We start from the raw sequence: 21,908 nt of genomic DNA, 5'->3' as shown, positions 1-21,908 counted from the left end.
CAACAAGTCCTTGACAATTTTCTCTGTGCTTGTCTTTTTCCTGTTCTGGAATTCTTATCATCCATAAGTTGTTCCTCTCCATGGTGTCCCATATAACTTTTACACTTTCTCAGGATTTTTTCTTTTTTTTTTTTGATTGTTCTTCTAGCATACTAGTATTGAGAGATTTATCTTCAAACTCACTCATTTGGGCTTCCATTACTCACATCTATGCCCTTTCAATGTATTGTCCATTTCTGAAATCTTAATACTAACTTTCTGAATACCTAATTGCAGGCTTTGTATTATTTCAAAGTTTGCATGTATTTTGTATTTTTAATTTTTGTTGTGTTCTCAATGCTTTCCAGGATCTTTCTATAGATGTTTTAAGAGTACTCAGTTATCATTGTTTTGGATTCATTTTCAGTCAGTTCCATTACCTTTTCTTCCTTGGAATGTTTTCTGGCTCTGGATCTTGGTAATTAATTTGAGGTATTCTCTCGTGTTTCTTCATGTGAGCTAAAATTGTCTTTTATTTGTAGGGCATTGTGGGTTTATCATATTTGTAAAAACAAACAGTACAGTTGTTGGACCCAGAGGGGAGAAATTCCTTGGAAGCTCCTGCAATTCAAATTGCTCACAGGTAGTTGTGGAAGGGATGTGACAGCAGAGTTCCTGGCTGTAGGTGGCGTGCCTATTGGCCTTGGTGTTGTCTATGTTCAAGACACTGAATCTAGAAGTAGTTCATGGGGGCTCTTGTTGAAGCTGGTTTCTGTGTCTGTTAGGACCAAAGGGAAGCTGGGGCAGCATGACTGCTTAAATGCTGACCTGGTGTTTCTAAGCATTTTGTAGATCTGTAGCTAAGCTCTCCTGTATCCAGGCACCAAAGTTGAACACCAAAGCAGTGTAGCTAGTCCCTACCTCACACTGGCATGCCTCCCAACCATGTGGCCCAGAACTCCTGGGTCTGCGCTGGTGGGGGATGAAGGTGGGAACTGACCACACCTCTGGTCACCAGGAGAGCGTGGGGAAAAACAGGAAATCCCATCTTTCCTGTTGCTCTTGCAAATCTGCTCTGCCAGGCCTCCCTCCACTTCCAAAGCTGTTCACAAGGTGTTTAAACCAAGTTTGGCAGCCATTTACCAGTCCGTCTCGCTCTCTCACTGTCTGCGCTCGGTCTCGTCTCAAAGCAAACACTCGATCCACTTCTCTAACCTTTCTTTGAAGCATAGGGTGCCAGAATTTTAATCTGTGTCTGTTTAATACTGTCTCCCATATCTTTGTTGCAGAGGGTACATGTAGTGTATCTGCATACTCTATCATCTTGCTGGAAGTCCATCTTTCTCCCACAGAGAAACCCTACAGCTACTGAGTTGATTCTGACTTAGAGAGACATAGTCTGAGTCACTGATTTTGAAGTTAGCAGCCCACTGTTTATCCCACAATGTCACCATGGTTCCTTGGAATAGTAATGCTGTTGTTTTGTAATTTTGAGTCAGTTCTAATTCATAGCAACATGTTATACAACAGAACAAAACACTACCGGGTCATGTAACATCCTCACAATTGTTACTATATTTGAGCCCACTGTTGCTGCCACTGTTGATCATTGGGAGTCTTCTTCTTTTTTGTAAAACTTCCACTTTTCCATTATGATGTCCTTCCATGGACTGGCCACTCCCGATAATAGGTCCAAAATATGCGAGATGACGTCTCACCATCTTGACTTCCAAGGAGCATTCTGGTTGTACTTCTTCCAACATAGATTTGTTGGTTCCTCTGGCAGTCCTTGGTATTTTTAATATTCGTCACCAGCACTATATAACTCAAATGCATCTTTATCAGTTAAGTATCTCAAGTCCTCCTCACTTGCAGCAATCAATGTTGTATCATCTGCATATCGCAGATGTTATCTGTTAGGCATACAAACTGGATAAGTATGAAAGGCTAAAACCCTGGTGCACATAGTTTCTGATTTTAAACCATGCAGTATTCCCTTGTTCTGTTCAAACAAGTAACTTTTAGCCTTTGTACGGGTTTCTCAAGAGCACAATTAACTATTCTGGAATACCTGTTTTTTGCAATTTTATTCGTAGTTTGCTATGATAAACACAACTGAATGTTTTTGCACAGTCAATAAAGCAGAAGCAAACATCTTTCTGATGTTCTCTGTGGTCAGCCAAGATCCATCTAAAATCATCGATGGTATTCCTCGTTTTATGTCTTCTTCTTAATCTGGCTTGAAATAGTAAAAGACATAATTTATTGAGCACTGTGCCATGTCAGATAATTATTACTACTTTCTGTGAAATACGTATATTATGGCTGATAGCCTTATTGCTTGAAAAAGAATAGTTCAATTATCAGATATGCAAAATTAGGTTGATGGTGGTCATAGCTTATGAGCACTAAGCTAACTGACACAGCAAACATTGATCTCTGCCACCCAAGAAAAATCAATTGGGTAATCATCAGCAGATATTAGAGTATAAGGACAATGTTTATGTTTGGCCTTCAGATGTTCAGTTTAAATAAGAAAGAAACACTAGTCAGTCAAAGACAAGGTCCCTTTTTACTCCTACTTTGCTCACTATACTCTAGCCCCAATGGTCTCTCTTTGATTTACTCAAAATCACCAAGACCTTCTCCTGCCCTAGCACCTTTTCCCAAGCTGAACCCTCTGCCTCAGAATGTGCTCTCCTTCATTTTTCTTCAAATAATGAGCTCCTTTCTCTTCACATCCCAAGAAAGACTTTCTCTAGCTGCACCTTGTATATTTCCTTTAAGGTACTCACTACAACTTGCAATTATTTTTGACTTTTTGTACCAAAGGTGGGGTGATGATAGAGGTGGCTTCCCTATTAGAATAGAAACACCATGAGGACAAAGATGTGTCTGCTTTTTCAACACTTAAAATGTGCCTGCAGTATGATACTCAAAAGCTTAGCATCTAGTAAATGACTAAATAGAGTACTATTCTATCAGCCAGAAACCTCCAGCATTTCAAAAGATCCTGTTTTCCTGAACTTAAAAGTTATGCAGGACAGAAGGGAACCTAGAGCCAGGGGGCCTCGAGGAAGGCAGAATCTCTAGTGAGTAGTATCCAATCTGCCTAGGCGGAGGTGATGAAATAAAATACAGATGGGTCTCTTGTGATACAATAGTGTATAATTGTTATCAGGACTGATTGTGAAGGTTGGAAATGTAAGGCAGACATTTTATAGAAAGGAAGGGAGGGAATAACTTTTCAGTCTAGGAGCGGAGCTCCCTAGGACCCAACAGAGAAGAGCCGAGAGCAGGAACCTACCCAGAGAATCAGTGATGCCGACGTGGAGCAATGGAGCAGCTGGAGACCTTAGATCCAGAGAGGGAGAGGGACTGTGTGCTGAAGACCGGCGGGGGGGTGGGGGAGAGCAGAATAGTGTAGGGGGCAGGCTTGCAGGGTATACCCTTTGGTCAGTTGATGATGCATGGATGGGATTGTAACCATGGCAATGATACAATGTACAATAGAATGAATGTAAAACTAATGTTCTCCCATGTAAACTATCATATAATTCACAATAAAACACTTAAAAAAAAATAAAGTTATACAGGAATAATGAAAATAATATTACAGAGCTACCAGGCTATATAACTTCCATACAGTTTTCTCTAATCATCACAACTCTGTAAGGTAAGGATAATGGCACCTGTAACTGACAAAACTGAGTCAAGGGAATGAAGACACTTGCTCAGTGCTACATAGCTGATGGCTTATGGAATATGGGCAGCAGAGTATGGTATTTTGACACTTGGCCTAACTTCAAAATCCATGTCCTTACCAGTAAACCACATTTAAACTTGTTTATGTTGTCTATTGTTGTTGTTGTTAAGTGCCGTCGAGTAGGTTCTGACCCACAGTGACCCTGTATAGGGTTTCCGAGGAGCAGCTGGTGAGCTCGAACCGCTGACCTTGCAGTTCAAACAGCTTTGCAGTCTGGCGCATTAACCCACAGCACCACACCAGCATTCCTGCTGTCCATACGATCTACCAAAGTGTCTAAAACAGCCCAAAGATAAATAGGGCTATTAAACCTGCCAAGTCCTGGTGTGGTGCTGTGGGTTAATGCGCTGGACTGCAAAGTCAGTTTGAATTACAAGGTTGATAGTTCAAGTTCACCAGTTTCTCCTTGAAAACCATATACAGGTTCAATATGGGCACTTAACAACAACAACAACAACGGCACTTAACAACAACGAAGTCAGAAGTCAGTGGATAATGAGTCCTCTGAGCTTAGGCAGCTGAACACCCCCCAGTACAATTAAAGTCTGACACTGGGAACTGATTCCAGGCAGTCATATCCCCTCAAAGTCATCACTGCTGTTTACAATTAGGGGGGTGATAGTGGGGAAGTTAGTGAAAAATGGAGACCAGGAATTTAAAAGTATTCCTGTCTTATGACAGGGTGCTGACGAGAATGATCATTTTTAAAGGAGTGAAATCACAAAAACAACTATATTAATTAAGCACCAATCATGTGTCAGGTACTGTAGCTTAGATATTTTATCAAGTCACTTAATTTTTATTTTTCCTTAGGGACTACAATATAAGCAAGGGACTACTAACTGATAAGTGAGCAGTTCCCACTACTTACTCCACAGATCTGTTCCTGTAAAGATTTACAGCCTCAGAAATCCTACATGGGGTTGTAATGACAGCGGATAGGTGGTATTTATAGTTGAGGAAAATCAGCTTCAGAGAAACAAAACTGTCTTGTCTCCGGGCACAAAGTTAGAAAGTGAGAGAATTAGGATTTGATCTAGTTCTCTTGATTTGAAAGCTTTATTGCATAACACAGCTTCAGTCTGGCTGGGTGAACTTATTTCTAAAATGGGCTAATGTCAGTAATTGCTCTAAAATCAACCCAGAGAAAGTATAACTTAACTTATATGGGAAAATGAACTTCAAGACAAAAAACAAATAGAAAAATGAAACAATCACTTTAATAGTAAAGCAAAATCCTGAGGGATTTCTTTCTCCTGTGATTCTGATCTGTTAACTTCACAATGGCATTGACTTAAAAAGTAGATGCACAACTTCTATTGTATTAACTAGACTGATTTCTAATAACTATGTCACCAAATTTAACAAAGTAACAGCAATGTAGACTACTGTCTTTTAAGTAAAAAACACATACCACCACCAAAAATAATTTGATAAGTCTGTATTGGGTGTTATGTCATTCAGAAGTAATGAGGCCAGGAGAGAATGATTTCCTGCTTTTGCAATTGCTGTGCATCTGCATAATCACACTGCTATCAGGTATAATGATATGCCACGCACAGTCTTGCACATTACTCAACTGCCTGATAATTTATAATATATTCAGAGACCAATGAAGTATCCTGTTTATAAAGATATGACATCCTTTTATGTAACATTTAATGAAGGGTGGGAAAAAAACATATTCAATAAAATGTCAATATTTACATATCACCAGAAATATTACTTGAACATATTACTATGTCTCATAAATGATTAGTGCAATATTTATCATAGATAATGCTATCATCCAAGTAGCAAACTGATAAATATTTAAAATCTTGAGTATTAAAATTTCAGAGTGATTTACAAAACTTAAAGATGTTAAATGACAAGCATATCTGAAGTGTACAGCAAGATTTTATACTATTTAATGCTTCCTTCCCTTTAATCTCTTTCTTTCCATGGCTTCCCTATCATAAGAGTCTTCTGTTTTTCTTCCTACTTCTCTGACTGCTCTTTTCCTTTTGTACCATTTGCAAGTAACTATTAAGTCTTTCTTCTTTGCTTAGTCTATAATCTTTCCTATAGCAATTTATCCACAACATTGTTTATTTGCTATCTACATACATATGACTCTCAAGTTAGTATTTCCAGTTCCATCTTCTCTTTCCAATTCAGGATCTCTAATAACCAACTGCCAACCTGACCTTTCCTCTTGGATGGTTCAATGTGTATACTTCCCTATGCCCTTTCCTTTCCCTCCTCCTCCAATCAAAATACCTTATCCTTATCTAGTATTCCCTGTCCTGCTGGATGATGTCAATTATCTAACAGGTTGACCAAGTGAAAACATGGAGATCATTCTTGAGACCTCTCCTTTGACACACTCTCATCTCTAGTTTACCCTCACATTGAATTTATTAAGTATTATCTATTTCACCTTCTAAATAGCCCTGAAACCCATTCCCCCCACCCCTTACCTTCACAAATGCAATCCAGCCTATGGTCAACTGTCACGTAGTCTACTATTATTCTAGCCTCCCTAATCTATGTACATATGTCTGTCCTGGCCTCCCTAAAATCTTTTCTTAAATAGTACTCAAAATGAGCCTTTCAAAATACAAATTTAGTGTTAGTATCTCCCTGTTGTTGTCAATGCCTTTGAGTCGGTTCTGACTCAGAGCAACCCTGTAATAGGGTTTCCAAGGAGCAGCTGGTGAGCTTGAATTGCCAACCTTGCAGTTTATACTGACCTTGCCAGTCCAGCCGCTGCATTTAACCTACAATGCCACATCAGTATCTTCCTGCCCCTCACCAAAATCTTTCAATAGCTATGTGTTAGCTGTGTTGTTGTTAAGTGACACTGAGTCAGTTCCATCTAACAGCGACTCTGAATAGCATTTCAGAAAGGCAGCTGTTGGGTTTGAACTGTTGTCCTTGTGGTTCACAGTCCACTGTTGATCCTACAGTGCCACAACAGGAGTCCAATAATATTATTAGGGGAGGAGGCCCTTGATAGAATCTAACAGTCTTGGTGCATGAACCAGTTTCTATGTTTGTACCAGTCTCATCTCCCACAATCTTCATTGGGCTCTCTAGGTCCTACTCACACTGTCCCTTTGTTAGGCTCCCATACTCAGCATCTTCCTTCTTATCACAGGGCTTTGTTGTTTTTATACTCTTCTACCTATGAAACATTTCTCTAAATTAATATGTATTTTTTGTTTCATATGTGCACATCAAGTATCTTTGCTTTGTTCATCTGTGAAATATAAGATGTAAAAGGGAAGCACCAGGGAGGAAGTAGTATATCTGTTGTTGCAGGAGGGGAATGTAATCAGTGAGATGAACCAAAATTTATCATTTGTTGAATGTAAAGCTGATGATCTTGTGTATAAACCTTCACTCAATTCACAATAAAAAGTTAAAAATCAAACAAACAAATAAATTATTTCTCTTCGCCTTGAAATTGGTAAACCCCATTCAATCTTTAGGCCTCAGTTCAAACATCATTACTCAGGAAAGCCTTCCCTTACTAGGACAGATTCCCCAGTTAGGGTCTCATACCTGGTTACTTCTCACAGTTTTAATTTCACATTTGTTATGCCATTATTTATCATGTTTCTTATACTCTGCTGTAAGTTCAAAGACAGTGAGGATGTCAGCTTTAGTTCATTATTGTAACAGCAGTGTCTAACAAAGCCTCTCATACTATTAATGCTCAATAAAAATTTTTTAATGAATTTAAAGTATGTAACTCACGACTATTATTACTGGAAAGTCAAAACTAATAGAATATTAATACAATATTGGGGAACAAAAGGTACAAAAGAGAGAATGCACCAAGAGACAAGGTGGTTTCAAAAAGTTTATGGATAAATGAAATTAAAAGATAATGGGATTTTTTCATGAACTTTTTAAACTCCTTTGTCTGAATTTACTACAATTGAAAATGAAAACTGAAATTGTACTTGAGCAACTTCAAGACTCTTATTACATTGATTGAAAAGAAAGACATGGAAATAAACTTCCATATAAAGCGTATGCTTACCCACTGTCAGTGAACAGGAACTCAAAATGGGTCATAAAAACTTCCCAACGGGATACACTGTAACGTTGTGCCAGAGAAAGAGCAATGCTGTAGACGTTTTCCTCCAGTGTTCTTGAAGAATGTCCATCAAACACAGGAAAGGAGAGAAAAGAAATGCATTACCTTAATCAGCAAAGATAATATTCATTAAGATTGCTTTCCAGCAGAGAAGGGTTCAGTCAGGACATTACCTAATAAGACATTTCACAGTAATTCCAGAGAAGCAATTTTAAGGCATTTTAATACTCCCTTGTCACTGTGGTGCATTTCAATTTACTAAGGCATTGTCTAGATCAGTGGTTCTCTACTAAGAGTGATTTTGCCCCCCTCCTCCCCAAAACATTTGGCAATGTATGGAGTCATTTTGGACTGTCACATCTGGGAGTAGGGGAAGAGTGCTACTGGCATCTAGTGGGAAAAGAATAGGGATGCTACTAACTATCCTATATGTCACAAAATAGTCCAGCAACAAAAAATAGTCTGGTACAAAATGTAGCTATTCTTTATTTTCTTACTTAGTTTATATTACTTTCCATGGCAGTTGTTTTTTGTAACTTACATTATATTTGTCCTTTATTGTCTATGTGGCATAGATAATACATTCTCAGGGGTCCAGGTAGGAGAGCTATGAAAAGGACATAATACCACTTGGCTCTTTCTTACCTTTCTTATCAAATACTTATTGAGCATGTACCTAGTGCTAGGCAACATGCCAGACTTCCATAACATAAATGATAAAGTAGCAATAGTCCTTATTTTCAAGGAATCCTCATTTCATCACTCTGTACAAATGAAGGTAGAGCTGTAAAATGGGAGGAAGCGGGTCCTTTAAGGATCCTTGCAAGCAAGATATTTGAATAGATATTGCTAAAAAACAGCTCCTAAAGCATCAAACTCATGGAAACTCTTGAGACATGTTCAAATTTTAAAAATTAAAATAAAAACACACACAAAGTCTGATGTGTATTTTCTAAGTAACAGATTGTGGAGAAATGTATTATAAATTTATCAAAAGTATATATATTTGTCCTCTAGCATATGATAGCTGGATACTTTACAAAGGTAAGATAAAAACACTAGCAAAATGTAATAAGCCTCGTCTAGGAAGCCATAAACATGGGACCAAGGATTACAAAATGCCTAAAGAGAAAAAAAAAAAAAAATCACACAGGACACGGAATTTTAGTCCTGGTGTGGCACTGCAGGATCAGTACTGGACTGCTAACTACACGGTTGGAGGTTCAAACCCACCAGCTGCTCCTTGGAAATGCTATGCAGGGTCACTATGAGTCGGAACTGACTCGGTGGTACTTATTAACATGTTCAACTCCAGGCTATGTGACACTGAGCAACTCTATTCTCAGACTCCTCTTCCAAACTATGAGGAGGTTGGACTAAACAATATCTTCTGACATCCTGAAATCTGACTTTAAAAAACTATGAAATTATGAACCTCCAGGAGGGTAGATGAAAGGAAATAAAATATTCCATATTTTTCTTCTTAATTGAAAACAGCTATAGGTTGTTATAACTATCGTTCTATGATCTAGCTATTTCCTTCCTTACCCGAAAGAGTTGGACTATTAACCTCAAGGTTGGTGGTTCAAAGCCATCATCTGCTCCTCTGGAGTAAACTGAGACTGCTCCCATACAGATTATGATCTTGGAAATCCTGTGTAGGGCAACTATGACTTGGAATCGACTCAATGGCAGTGGGTTGGGCTTGTTTTACTCTAAAGAAGGAGCTCTATGGCACAGTGTACTAAGCTTTGGAATGCTAATCAAAAGGCCAACGGTTCAAACCCACTAGCTGCTCTGCGAGAGAAAGATGTGACAATCTACTTCCGTATAGATTTACAGAGTTGGAAACCCTATGGAGCAGTTGTACTTTGTCATATAAAGTTGTTATAAGTCAGAATTCAATCCAGGCTTGATTTTACTCTAGAGAGAATTTAGATAAGCACTGGATTATGAATTACAAAGTTGTCAATTCAAACCCACCAAATTCTCCTCAAGAGAAAGATGAGGCTTTCAGCTTCTAGAAATATTTACAGCCTCAGAAACCTTATATAGGGTTTGTCTGAGTCAGAATCGAATCAGTGGCAGTGGGTATAATTATAGAAAAGAAGTCCAGACTAATTCAAAATTATCATAGGGTGTATCAAGGCTACTTTGTCACTTTCTCAAGGATTTAAATAATAATGATTAAAAAGAGCATACGCTACTATCACACTAGGACTTTATGGCTTAAAAGAAATTTGTCAAGAGTGGAGAATAATCATTAAATATAAGCAGAATTTAACCTCAGTTTCAAAGTCTGGAAGCTTAGACTGAACTGCATGCCAATGCTTCCTTGAGAATGCAATTAAGTGTGTATGGAGTGTAGATGGTGTTGTAGACAAGATGTGATAGATTTGATGAGTGAGAGATCTAAATTAAAATCACGATTATGGTCCTTACCAACTATGGAAACTGTGCTAGTTATTTAATATCCCTAAGTCTCATTTTTCTTAGGGGTAACAACATTTTATTTCATAGGGCTGTCTTTGAGGATTAAAAGATATTTATAAAATAAAGTTTAAAGAGGACCTCAATCACAAGAAACACTTAACAAACTGTGGAGTTAACAACAAAATGTCTTTCATAAATAACTATTGTAGGTAAACACATTTTCCCACTTTCTGCCATGTGAGATGTGAATAATGAACACACTGACTACTGAAACAGAAAATGGAGACTAGCTTTATCACCAAGAGGGACACCGAACTTGGAAAGGTACTCTTTTCTCTGATCCTCACACTCTACTAACTGTCTTGCACAAGACCCTGTTCATTTCTTAAAGGGGAGAAAGGGAGAACAGGACTAAACAGCAACTGCTGCTGGGCCCGTGACAGGAAAAATTGCTACAGCCAGTGAACTTCTCTTTTACTGTAACCTAAAATAGACAGAGATACCCTGAGGCCACAACACTGAATCTTTGTTCCAGTATTAAATGCACTTAAATTTTAACATATTGAAGAAATTGAACTGCCATGTACTCCGAAAAGTGAGACATCTAGGCAAAAAAAAAAAAAAAAAAAAGCAATCTTGTTTCTACATTTCTACAATAAACTTGATGCTTTTCACATATGGTCATACTCTGTCACCCCTAACATAATGATAATATTGGTACTGGGCTATCAAAATCATTAAAAAAAAATAATTCTCATTCTTCCTATTCAAATCTGCAGGCTCACAATGTTGTTTGTATCTACTGATCCATTTGGAAAAACACACATCACTCATATCACTGGAATAAGCATGGGAAAGTCCTACATAGAGCAACAGTGAACATAAATCTTTAAAGGACTGTGATTAGTAGTCCTGATTAGTAGTAGTTCTTCAGTATTTTAAACAAAGCCCTTTGTGAGACAAAGGCATCCCTTACTCTGCAAGACCCAGGATAGTTTCCCTTTTATACTGGTCATCTGCAGTAAAGCGCTGCACATCCACGCCCTTCCGAAGGCCCTGAAGGATCTGAGCTTGAGTGAAATCTAAGAGACGTTCATTGTAGTATTGTAATTGCAGAGTCAGTGACACGAGGTCCTCAGGCCAGGCTTCTTGTCCGCAGTGAGTTACATGCCTAGTAACGATTTTGATTAACTCTTTGGGATCAGCCTGTGAAATGAATGAAAAAATATTTCAAAAACACGTGTAAGTTAGTTACACAGAAGATTATGTTTACTAGGCACTTGTCCTTCAAACTGCTGACATGTAATCAAAACTCAAACCTGCCTGAAAAATCAATTATAAAGGTGGCACTTAATCCATTTCACCGACTACAAAGTCAGAGAATTTAATCTGGGAGTATATCTCTGGACTTCTACTCTGTTCTTCTACCTTAAAACCTCCACCAACTTAAAAAAGAATATATTCTTGCCTTTCAAACTATGTCAACCTACAGCAAATTTGTTCCACAACCACCTGCTCATTTATAATAATTCACCCTGGAACTAATTTTCATCATCATTGCCTCTGGATAAATTTTCTTTTGACCACCATAAGTGTTCTCAGTAAGAGAGCTGCAGTTCAATAACCACAGTATAAATGCCTAGACAGCTAAGGAGAAGAGTGTTTCCTCCAGGGATAAGTTAGGAAAAAAATCCATCCTGGTTCTGAAATCATAAATACTTCTAGTTGCACAGGAAAGCACCTAAGTAACTTTTACTGTGCTCAATTTAGGGCTCAATGGGATATTGCACAATAATTTTATCAGCTTTTCCAACAATAAAATTATTCAAACAGAATCAAACCCAGAATTCAACAGCTGACAGGAAAGGAGAATAAGTGATTAATTGGCCACATTTATTTACATTAGAGTTATACTGGATGTCAACGGAGCAATAGCAGTGTAGCTATGATTTTGGAATAACTTAACAGGAAGTCTAATACTTGAACAGCGTTAATTCAATCAGTTCCAATTTCTGGAAAGGCATGGCACATATTTTAATATAAGTAAATTAGGGGGAAAAAACTCTAGAATCTACCTTTGGTTCTCAGAAACATACTTCTAATTATAGTGAGCTGTCAGCATTTTAATGAGTAAGGCATTATTCTGAGTTACACAGGAGATTTGTCAATGTCAAGTCTGTATTACCAAACCTAGCCTGACATTCTCTCTCTTGATCCTATTAAGGAACAATCTGGGAGTACTGATTAAACCAATTAAAGAAATCTTCCCAGATTTCAGCAGGTGGATTTGCAAAAAAGCCAAGCTTACTGTACTGAATCTTTTCCTCTACCTCTATTTATACACGCTGAGTCTGATTCTGAAAAACCATAGATATGTGACTTAAAAGTCAAAAGACCTAGGTCTGAATACTAACTTTTCTACAAGCTACAACATATTCATCTTTCATTCATTCAACACTTATTCTGTGCACCAAAGAAGTCATGGTGACATAGTGTTTAAGCGCTCGGTAGCTAACTAAACAGGTTGTTGTTGTTGTTATGTGCCTTGGAGTCGGTTCTGACTCATAGCGACCCTGTACAGGGTTTCTGAGGCTGTAAATCTTTACGGGAGCAGAAAGCCTCATCTTTCTCCCGCGGAACAGCTGGTGGTTTCGAACTGCTGTCCCTGAGGTTCGCAGCCCGTAACCACTACGCTACCAGAGCTCCAGTTCAAACTCACCAGTCACTGGAAGAAAGATGAGGCAGGATGCTTCCATAAAGATCACAGCCATAGACATCCTATGGAGCAATTCTACTGCACGGCAGTTATGGGTATGAATCAGCTTGATGGCAATGGATTTGTCTGTTATACTATGTACAAAGCAATGTATGAGAGATGGGGGTGGGGGGTTGAGCTTCTAAAGTTCATGAACAAATGGAATGAAAGATAATGTACTTTTCCCATGAACTTTTTGAAGCTACCTCATACTAAGAACTCATGACCCCTTTTCTTCAGGAACTATAATGAGAAATGATCACAAAATATTTGTAAAATGGTAAGATATAAGTAAGGACAGGGTGCCACGAGAATACAAGACAGTGGGACATAGGAGGAAAGTGTCAGAGAAATATTTTTGGTAGTTAATGTCTAGGTAAACTACTCAGGTGCCAGTAGCAAAAAGTCCCATAAAAAAAAACCTAAGCAGATAGACTCCAGCAAAGGGTAGAGCATGTGTTAAGGTGTAAAGGCAAGAAAGAACATCACACATCCTAGAACTTGTCAGTCTCGATGGAGCAAGGCTAGAGACATAAGCAGGGGCTAAAGGTAGAAGACACTTGTACATCATCAACTAAGAAAAGGCTTAAGAAGTCTAGTTCTGCTGTGGTATTGCAGGATAAGCATTGGACTACTAACCACACAGGTGGCAGTTCAAACTTACCAACAGCTCCTCAGAAACCTTAAAAAGGTTTACTATGAATTGGAACCAACTCAACAGCAACAACAACAGTATCTTAAAACCTCCTTAAATCATGTCATTGTTGTTGTTATGTGTCATCAAGTCTTTTCTGACCCATATCGACCCTGAATAAGGTTTCCAAGGAGCGGCTGGTGGGTTTGAACCATTGGCCTTGTGGTTCAAAGCGACTTGCAGTCCAGTGTTTATCCTACAGTGCCATGCCAGGACTCCTTGATACGATACACAAGACCCTTCTTGGTCTGGTCCTTACTTACATCTCTAGCCATGTCTCTTGTCTTGTTTCACCGAGTATGGATGTACAGTGTTGTTTCTTGTCTTTAAACCTTAGCACATACTCTGGTGGCACTGTAGGATAAGCACTGGACTATTAACTTCAAGGCCAGTGATTCAAAACCAACAGTGGTTCTGCAGGAGAAAGATGAGGCTATCAGCCTCAAAAACCCTATATAGAGTGACTATGAGTTGGAATCGACTTGATGGCAGTGGGTGAAGAATTATGTTATGGAGGAAATAAAAAAGTGTCTATAAAGTTTTTTCACACAGAAGCACAATGGCAAAAACATCATCTTATCAAAATCACAGGCAAACTAGGTGGAAAGATGGGAGTATATAGAGCAAATCTAAATGCAATTACAGAGTGACTTGGGAATCATCTGTAAACAGATGCTACTTCTGGCAATGTATTCCAACAAAGGGGATTCTCTGCCTAAGCTTCTACTGGATCTTTGGCTGACCTTTAGCCAAACCCATTTTTATCTGTTGGACAAACTTCCTGGGACACCATCCAGTACCTCTCACCAATGGTACAACCACCTTGTAGTTTCTGGGTACAGGGATGCTGTTCATGGGTTAGCCAGTCCATTTACATTTTTTTCTACGCCCAAGGTGTCCTCTGCTGCTGTTTGTTCTTTTCACACTTCATCTAGGTAAGACAGCTCAGTTATAGACAGAGCAAGAGCAAATAGCCAATGATGAGAGTTTTATGCTGCCACAAGTGCCTCTATGCTTGTTCTTTGACTCCAAGTGCCCCCATTTTGAATTCCACCATTAAGCACATCTTTTCCTCATCTATAATATGGCCCTATATTCATCTATACTGTGAATTACGGTGCTGGACATACAATGGACTGCTAGAACAAACACATTTGTCTCAGAAGTACAACCAAAATGTTCCTTAGTAGAGAGGATGGTGAGATTTTGTCTCTTGTACTTCAGACATATTGTTAGAAGGGTCTAGTCCCTGAAGAATGACATCATGCTTGGAAAGTAAAAGGTAAGTGAAACAGAGGAAGACTTCAACAAGAACTCAACAACACAGTGTCAGCAACAATGACTCAAACATGACAATTATGAGAATGGTGCAGTGTTTTGTTCTGTTATGCATACGGTTACTATGAGTTGGAACCATTTGAAGGACACCTAATATCAGCAACAATTATTTGACCCAATGGTTTCAGTCTAAATTTCTTAGCATGAACTTTCCCTAAGCAACCTGAAGGATCACTAAGGAAACAAGGAACAGAAACTGAAGAGAGAGAAGGAATTTTCTCAAGAGCCAAGACAGAGAAAGCCTTCCATGAAAGCCCTAAATTTGTACTGATATATAAGAAAATAAATTTGTGTTGGCAAAAGCAACCCAACTGTGGTATTTCTGTTATATCATCACTAAATAACTAAAATACTTGCAATGCCTGATTTAAATTTTATTCAATAAAAATTCATCTTCTGAAATTAATCTTTTTTTCAAAGTACTTCAGTGTCCCTGATTTACCCCAAGGATTCGTTCCATACATTCATTATACTTTATTACCACAAGTGAACATTTTAGAGTTTCTAAATCATTTTAACATCCATTTCCATTTGAATCTCATAGCAACATAGTAAGATATGCAGAGTCTGTAGTTCAAATCTGGTAGATGACTAACATGTGGTCTAAGCATTAAAGTTGTAGTCAAGCCTCACATACTGATCTTATCACTACAACAGGCCCTTCACCCCAACAGTTCTGAATTGGTCTCCATGAATGTTCTACATCCTGTCTCACATGGAATATTACCAATTCTTTGGTTCAAATACACTAACATCTCCCAGTTTTTGCCACCTAAGACAAAGAGTTAAGGAAGCTTTTAGACTCCTAGAAGCTTTAGCAGGGCATAAAGTCACAAGGATAGCTTCAAAATTTTTCATATTTACTACTTAAAGTGATAATAACAGTCTCTGTACCCCTAATGGCCATGGCAGCAGTAAGGGTCATGGTATTGCCAGTCTGGCGGTGGCCTCCATGGCTAAGCACAAGGGCCAGGGCCTTGCTGGTTCTGTGCGGATACAGAGTCTATAATGAGGACCAAGATCCAGGAGACCTCAGCAATCCTGATCCACCTGAGCCACAGGGGCGCTGATGTTCAAATCTTCACTCTGAATACATACAGATGCATGTAGTTCACCACACTAAGGGGTAGCTTTTGGAGACAGAGATCAAGAATGTTCTGACAGAATCAGCAAGGACTGCACAAGGGCAATACCTGGCCACACTTCGTACAGTTGACCTCAATACCGCCATTTTCCCTCGAGGATTTGGAGAAGCCCAAAACTTGAGCACGTTTGCTGTAGACAGGAAGGACTGACTGAAAAGTCAAAAGAGGGGTAGAGCACATGCGGAAGGAATTTCATGGCACTGGGAAGCCCACTGGCCTGTACTGCATCATGCCAGTCCTTGCTACCAGAGTGCTGTGGGGTGTGGAGGTCACCATGGGCCATGAGCAGGAAGAAGGTGGCAAATGGCCATACACTGGGACTGCAGAGACCGTCAAAGTCCTGGGCATCAAGCTCTGTGTGAAGGATGTTATTGAAGCACATGTGGATCAGAAAACTAAGGTGATCACCACCCCGGCATTCATGTCCCAGACTATGCTCCATCATACCCACGATGGGATTGGGGCCATGGTGCAGAAGGTGCTGGAATTTTCAGGAAAGTGATCTATCAGAACAGGAAGTGCACCACTGCTGCCTCAACCTGTGGCCTGAACATGGCAACAATTTGTTTGGCTGCTTAAATCTATAGGTGTTACAAAATACCTAGAGAAGGAGCTCTGTGATCATGCTTGTTGTAGATTCATATGAGAGTGTCCTGTTGAGCTTCCTTTGATTTCACTCAGGATAGGTTGACAAAGTTCACTCACTGAGAGCACAGCTACTCACTTACTCTTGGAGCTATAAGTTTCTGTAGTGATTTGACTCACCATGCACATCCAAAATGAAAATCTGAGCCAACTTTTCAGGGAGTGATAATCGGGTAGACAAATACTATCATACAGTCTTACGTTTAACTGGTTCCTGACATTTCATGTTTAAAAGAAAATGACTTGAAGTTTCTAAGTCTAATAATCAGGAAGCCAGAAATACGAGCTTTGCTGGGTGTCAAAAATACTGTCTATGATCTGGTGTGGGGACTGATGAGAGGATTTCTGCAGCAGATAGCCTTTTAGCCCAGCAAGTAAATTCCTTCTCCAAATGGAAACTTTTAGCTGTGATATTTCAGGCCTTCCGAAACTGGTAAATGAGGAATATAGTGAGGTTTCTTAAAGTGGTCTCAGTTCTCTTCATTCTCAGGAAGAAAGGACAATTATAGATTCTTAGTTTCCACAGTTGCACTGCCAATGGTGATTGTGAAGTTAATCTCTGGCCAGAAAACAGAATCTTATAGACAATGTATGAAGAAGGAAGAATAAACTCTGCCATACTATCAAAATAAAATAAAGTGATAGTACAAGATGTTACAGGCTGCAAAAACTAACATCAAGAATCAAAATATAAAATTTTGAGATTTAAATGATTTGTTGCTCCCTCCTACCCCTCTGAAAGCTTGTCAAGGTAGTTCTTCAGGGAGGTAGATACATTATGATTTTTCAAAAAAGAATATGGTCAAGGTCCTCTAAAATTACATATATATATATATATAGATAGATAGATAGATATAGATATAGATAGATACAGATATGTGTGTGTGTGTGTGTGTGTGTATTTTTTCATAACAGAATGCTCAATAACCTAACCTACTGCTCACACATTCATTTTATTAATTCATTCTGGTTTTATAGTCTCCATTTCTTGCTGATATCATTTGGAAAGTTTTAAACAGGTGGTGTGTTTCCCCTCTAGGGTTTTTATTTTGCTTGAGATAATTTTGTACTCAGTATTTTCAATTAGAAGCTGAAAAACCACATTTCAGAAATAGTCTAACCACAAAGTTTTGCATTTCACCCCCTGCTGTGTTTGCTTCCTTAGCATTAAGGACATGTTTCCATTTTTAACTGATTTCATTTTCTAAAAAGTTTTTGAGAAGAATGCCAGGAAAATCACACTTCAAGATATATTTACAATAATTACACAGGAATATAGTAAAAAAAAAAGAAATAAAATAAAATAAAGATGCAGAACCGTATGTGCACTTACACATATTTGTATAAAATATAGGCATATAAGTATGAATATTCACAAGTTACTGTTGAAATGATACAAAAGGGAAATCTGACTTCTTTATTTACAGCATTTAAAAAATTTTTTAGCCATACATGTATTCTTTTTTTAATATAAAAACCATTAGACAAAAGAGAAATTCTTTTCCAACCGATTGCCAATTATCATTACATATTACTAAAAAGGAAAATGAAGGCAGAGATAGGTGCTCCAAAGAGCATCTAGGAAAGCTGCTGAGTTCAGGAACCCCTCTGCTGGTTGCAGCAGAAGAATGGTTCGGGTGGCATCACTCTTTTATCTAAAATAATTCAACAAATTATATCAATAGTTTATTTAAGACTAATCATCTACCTTGCAGGCTGAAAGTGCAGAATGCTTGAAGCACTTACTGATGAAAATCAGAGACTACAACCTTCAGTATGAAGTACACCTCAACATAAAGAAAACAATAAGTAACATCATGATAAACGGAGAAAAACGTAAAGTTGTTCAAGATTTCATTTTATTTGGACACACAATCAATGTTCATTGAAGCAGTGGTCAAAAAATTAAATGTCACACTGCATTGGGCATATTTGCTTCAAAAGACTTCTTTGAAGTGTTAAAATGGAAAGATGTACTTTGAGGACTAAGGTATACCTGAGCCAAGTCATGGTACAAGGGGGCTTCAAAATGTTTTGGGAAAAATTCCATTATCTTTCAATTACATTTTTCCAAGAACATTCTGAAGCTTTCTCATAGTGTCAGTCATCTTATATGCATGTGAAAGCTGGAAAATATGTAAGAAGACAGAAGAAGAATTGCTACATCATAATTATGCTGGAGTTCCAGTGTAGCCCTGTTGGCTAATGTACTGGACTTGGACTGCAAGCTTATTTGAACCACAAGGTCAGTGGTGTAAGCTCACCATCTGCCCTTGAAATCCCTGTACAGGGTCACTATGGGTCCGAAACGACTTGGCAGCACTTAGAGAAGAACACTGAATATACGATGGATTGCCCAAAGAAAGAACCAATCTCTCTTATAAGAAGTACAGCCAGAATGCTCCTTAGAAGCAAGGATAGCAAGACTTCATCTCACGTAATTTGAGCATATTATCGGGAGAGACTAGTCCCTGTAGAAGGATATCATGCAAGGAACATTAGAAGGTGAACAAAAAAGAGGAAAACCCTCAATGAGCTGGATTGACAGAGTGGCCACAACAGTCACCTCAAACAAAGCAACAATTGTGAGGAAGGTGCAAGACTGGGCAACGTTTTGTTCTATTGTTAAAAAAAAAAGGTCACAAAGAGTAGGAACTGACTCTACAACACATAACAACAACAACAACAAATGTACCCAAGACATGTTTCCTGTAGCACATAACTATAGGGGTAGAAAGAGAAAATGTGAAAAGAATGTAGAATTAGAAACAAATCAAATGGAGAACTTAGTGATAGGTAAGCTTCAGAGAGTCTTATGCAAAGGCAATAAATTGAAACCACTTTATTTCCATTTCCAAGATGATTTATCAAGTTGTTTGTCATATTTAACTCCAAAAATCAGCAGTCTTGTTCTATATAGACTAAGGTGTTGAAAGACTAACTAACGAATAACTGCTGTTGTTAAGTGCCATCAAGTTGGTTCCGGATCATAGTGACACTGGTTTCTGTAGAGCAGGTAGTGGGTTTGAACCACTGACCTTGTGGTTAGCTACACAGTCCTTATCCTAGAGCACCACATAAAAAGCTCTATGTACTTATAACACCCAGCTTATTGTGCCAGTGATTCCTTCAAATCTAAGATGGTCAGAACTCAATATTTCAAAACTGAAGCCTGAAAGATGTCCTAATGGACAGCAGTTAAAATTATTCCTTAAGTGATTAATATGCCAACCCACTACAGTGGGTTAACGATTGGGCATACAGAGATACATGCTTCCTGTCCTTAAATAAGATCACCACACGGAGTAGAAAAATGTACATCAATTACAGTACTCTAAAGAACTCCTTTATTAAGAGTATACATACAAAACACAGCGTGAGATGGGAGACGGTAACTGGATATCTGCTGAGGATTCAGAGAAGCGAGGAAGTTCAATAGTAAGAAGAAAGAAGGATGTATTTCAGGCAGAGAGAATTATAACTGCAAAGTACATTAAGGCGTACACAGACTATGAAACTTGAGAAGATTATACAAACAAAAGAAGACCAAGTAGATCATTGGGACATACTAAAATTTAGAAACTTATATGCATCAAGGAGTCCTGATATAGCGCTGTGGGTTAATGCGCCAGACTGCAAAGCCGTTTGAACTGCAAGGTCAGTGGTTCAAGCTCACCAGCTGCTCCTTGGAAACCCTATACAGGGTCGCTATGGGTTGGAATCGACTCGACAGCACTCAACAACAACATATGCATCAAAGGATTTCACCAAAAAAGTAAAAAGGGAGCCCACAGAATGGGAAAAAATCTTTTGGAATAACGTATCAGGCAAGGGACTAATTTCTAAAATCTATAGGAAACTACAACACCTCTACAAGAAAAACACATGTAACCCAATTAAAAAATGGGCAGAAGACATGAACAGATAATTCACCAAAGAAGACATTCGGGCAGCCAACAAACATGTGAAGAAATGTTCACGATTATTATTAACCATTGTTGTTGTTGTTGTTGTTAAGTGCCGTCAAGTCGATTTCAATCATAGTGACCCTGTATAGTGTTTCCCAAGGAACAGCAGATGAGCATAAACCATCAACTTTGCGGTTCAAATGACTTTGCAGTCTGAGGTATTAGCCCACAGCACTACAGGACTCCATTACTAGCCATTATTGTTAAGTGCCGTCCACCCTGTATAGGGTTTCCAAGGAACAGCTGGTGAGCTTGAACCATTGACCTTGCAGTTCAAATGGCTTTGCAGTCTAGCGCATTAACCCACAGTGCCATGCAAGGACTCAGCCACTTAGATAGATGTAAATAAAAACAACAATGAGATAACATCTCACACCAGCAATAACAGCGAAGTTCAAAAATGAAGAGGATAATAAATGCTGATGAGGATGTGGAGAGACTGGGACCCTCCTACATTGCTGGTGGGAATGAAAAATGGTCCAACTACTCTAGAAAACAGTATGGCGCTTCCTCAGAATATTGTAAATAGAAATACCTTATGATCCAGCAATTCCTCTACTTGGTATATGTCCACAAGGAATACGAGCCATAACACAAACAGATATATGCACACCAATGTTCACAGCAGCACTATTCATAATAGCAAAAAGATGGAGACAGCCTAAAAGTGCTCATAAATGAAAGAATGGATAAATAAACTTTGGTACATCCACCCAATGGAATATTATGGTACCTTGAATAAAAAACAAACAAGGAAGCTGCAAGCTTAACATGGATGAACCTTGAAGACATAATGCTGAGTGAAATTAGACAGTCACAAAATAATAAATATTGCGTAAGACCATTATCTTACAGTCCAGAAACAGTGAACCCTAAGATCATCAAGGGAGAAGAGCACAAGTAGAATGTCAGACCTTATCCAGAGAATCAGTGACTCCAGAGATGGAGGCAGAGATGGGGAAAAGGAGAGAGAGAGCAGCTGAGAACTCTAGATTTGTGCAGAGAGTGACTGAGAGCTGGTGACCAGGAAGCAGAGTTGCAGAATGTGCCCTATGGTGGTGTAAATTATTATATATGCCTGAGTGTTTAAAAAAA

General features: G+C 38.6%; 1 protein-coding gene and 1 pseudogene across 1 annotated transcript in view; one reads left to right on the top strand and one right to left on the bottom strand.

Moving 5' to 3' along the window:
* Positions 1 to 21,908, bottom strand: part of NBAS (neuroblastoma amplified sequence) — a gene marked incomplete at its 5' end in the record, with an annotated part of 556,069 nt that overhangs the window by 170,196 nt on the left and 363,965 nt on the right. Inside the window, 2 exons of the mRNA XM_006869470.1 lie at positions 7,779 to 7,889; positions 11,245 to 11,474. Coding sequence (XP_006869532.1) covers positions 7,779 to 7,889; positions 11,245 to 11,474 — 341 coding nt within the window. The remainder of the gene's footprint in view (positions 1 to 7,778; positions 7,890 to 11,244; positions 11,475 to 21,908) is intronic.
* Positions 15,955 to 16,702, top strand: LOC102823120 (annotated as a pseudogene).

The sequence above is a fragment of the Chrysochloris asiatica genome, unplaced genomic scaffold (genome assembly GCF_000296735.1).
Source record: "Chrysochloris asiatica unplaced genomic scaffold, ChrAsi1.0 scaffold00131, whole genome shotgun sequence".
NCBI lineage: Eukaryota > Metazoa > Chordata > Mammalia > Afrosoricida > Chrysochloridae > Chrysochloris > Chrysochloris asiatica.
The sequence above is the reverse complement of the archived record's forward strand: the minus strand, read 5'-3'. Positions and strand labels throughout refer to the sequence as shown.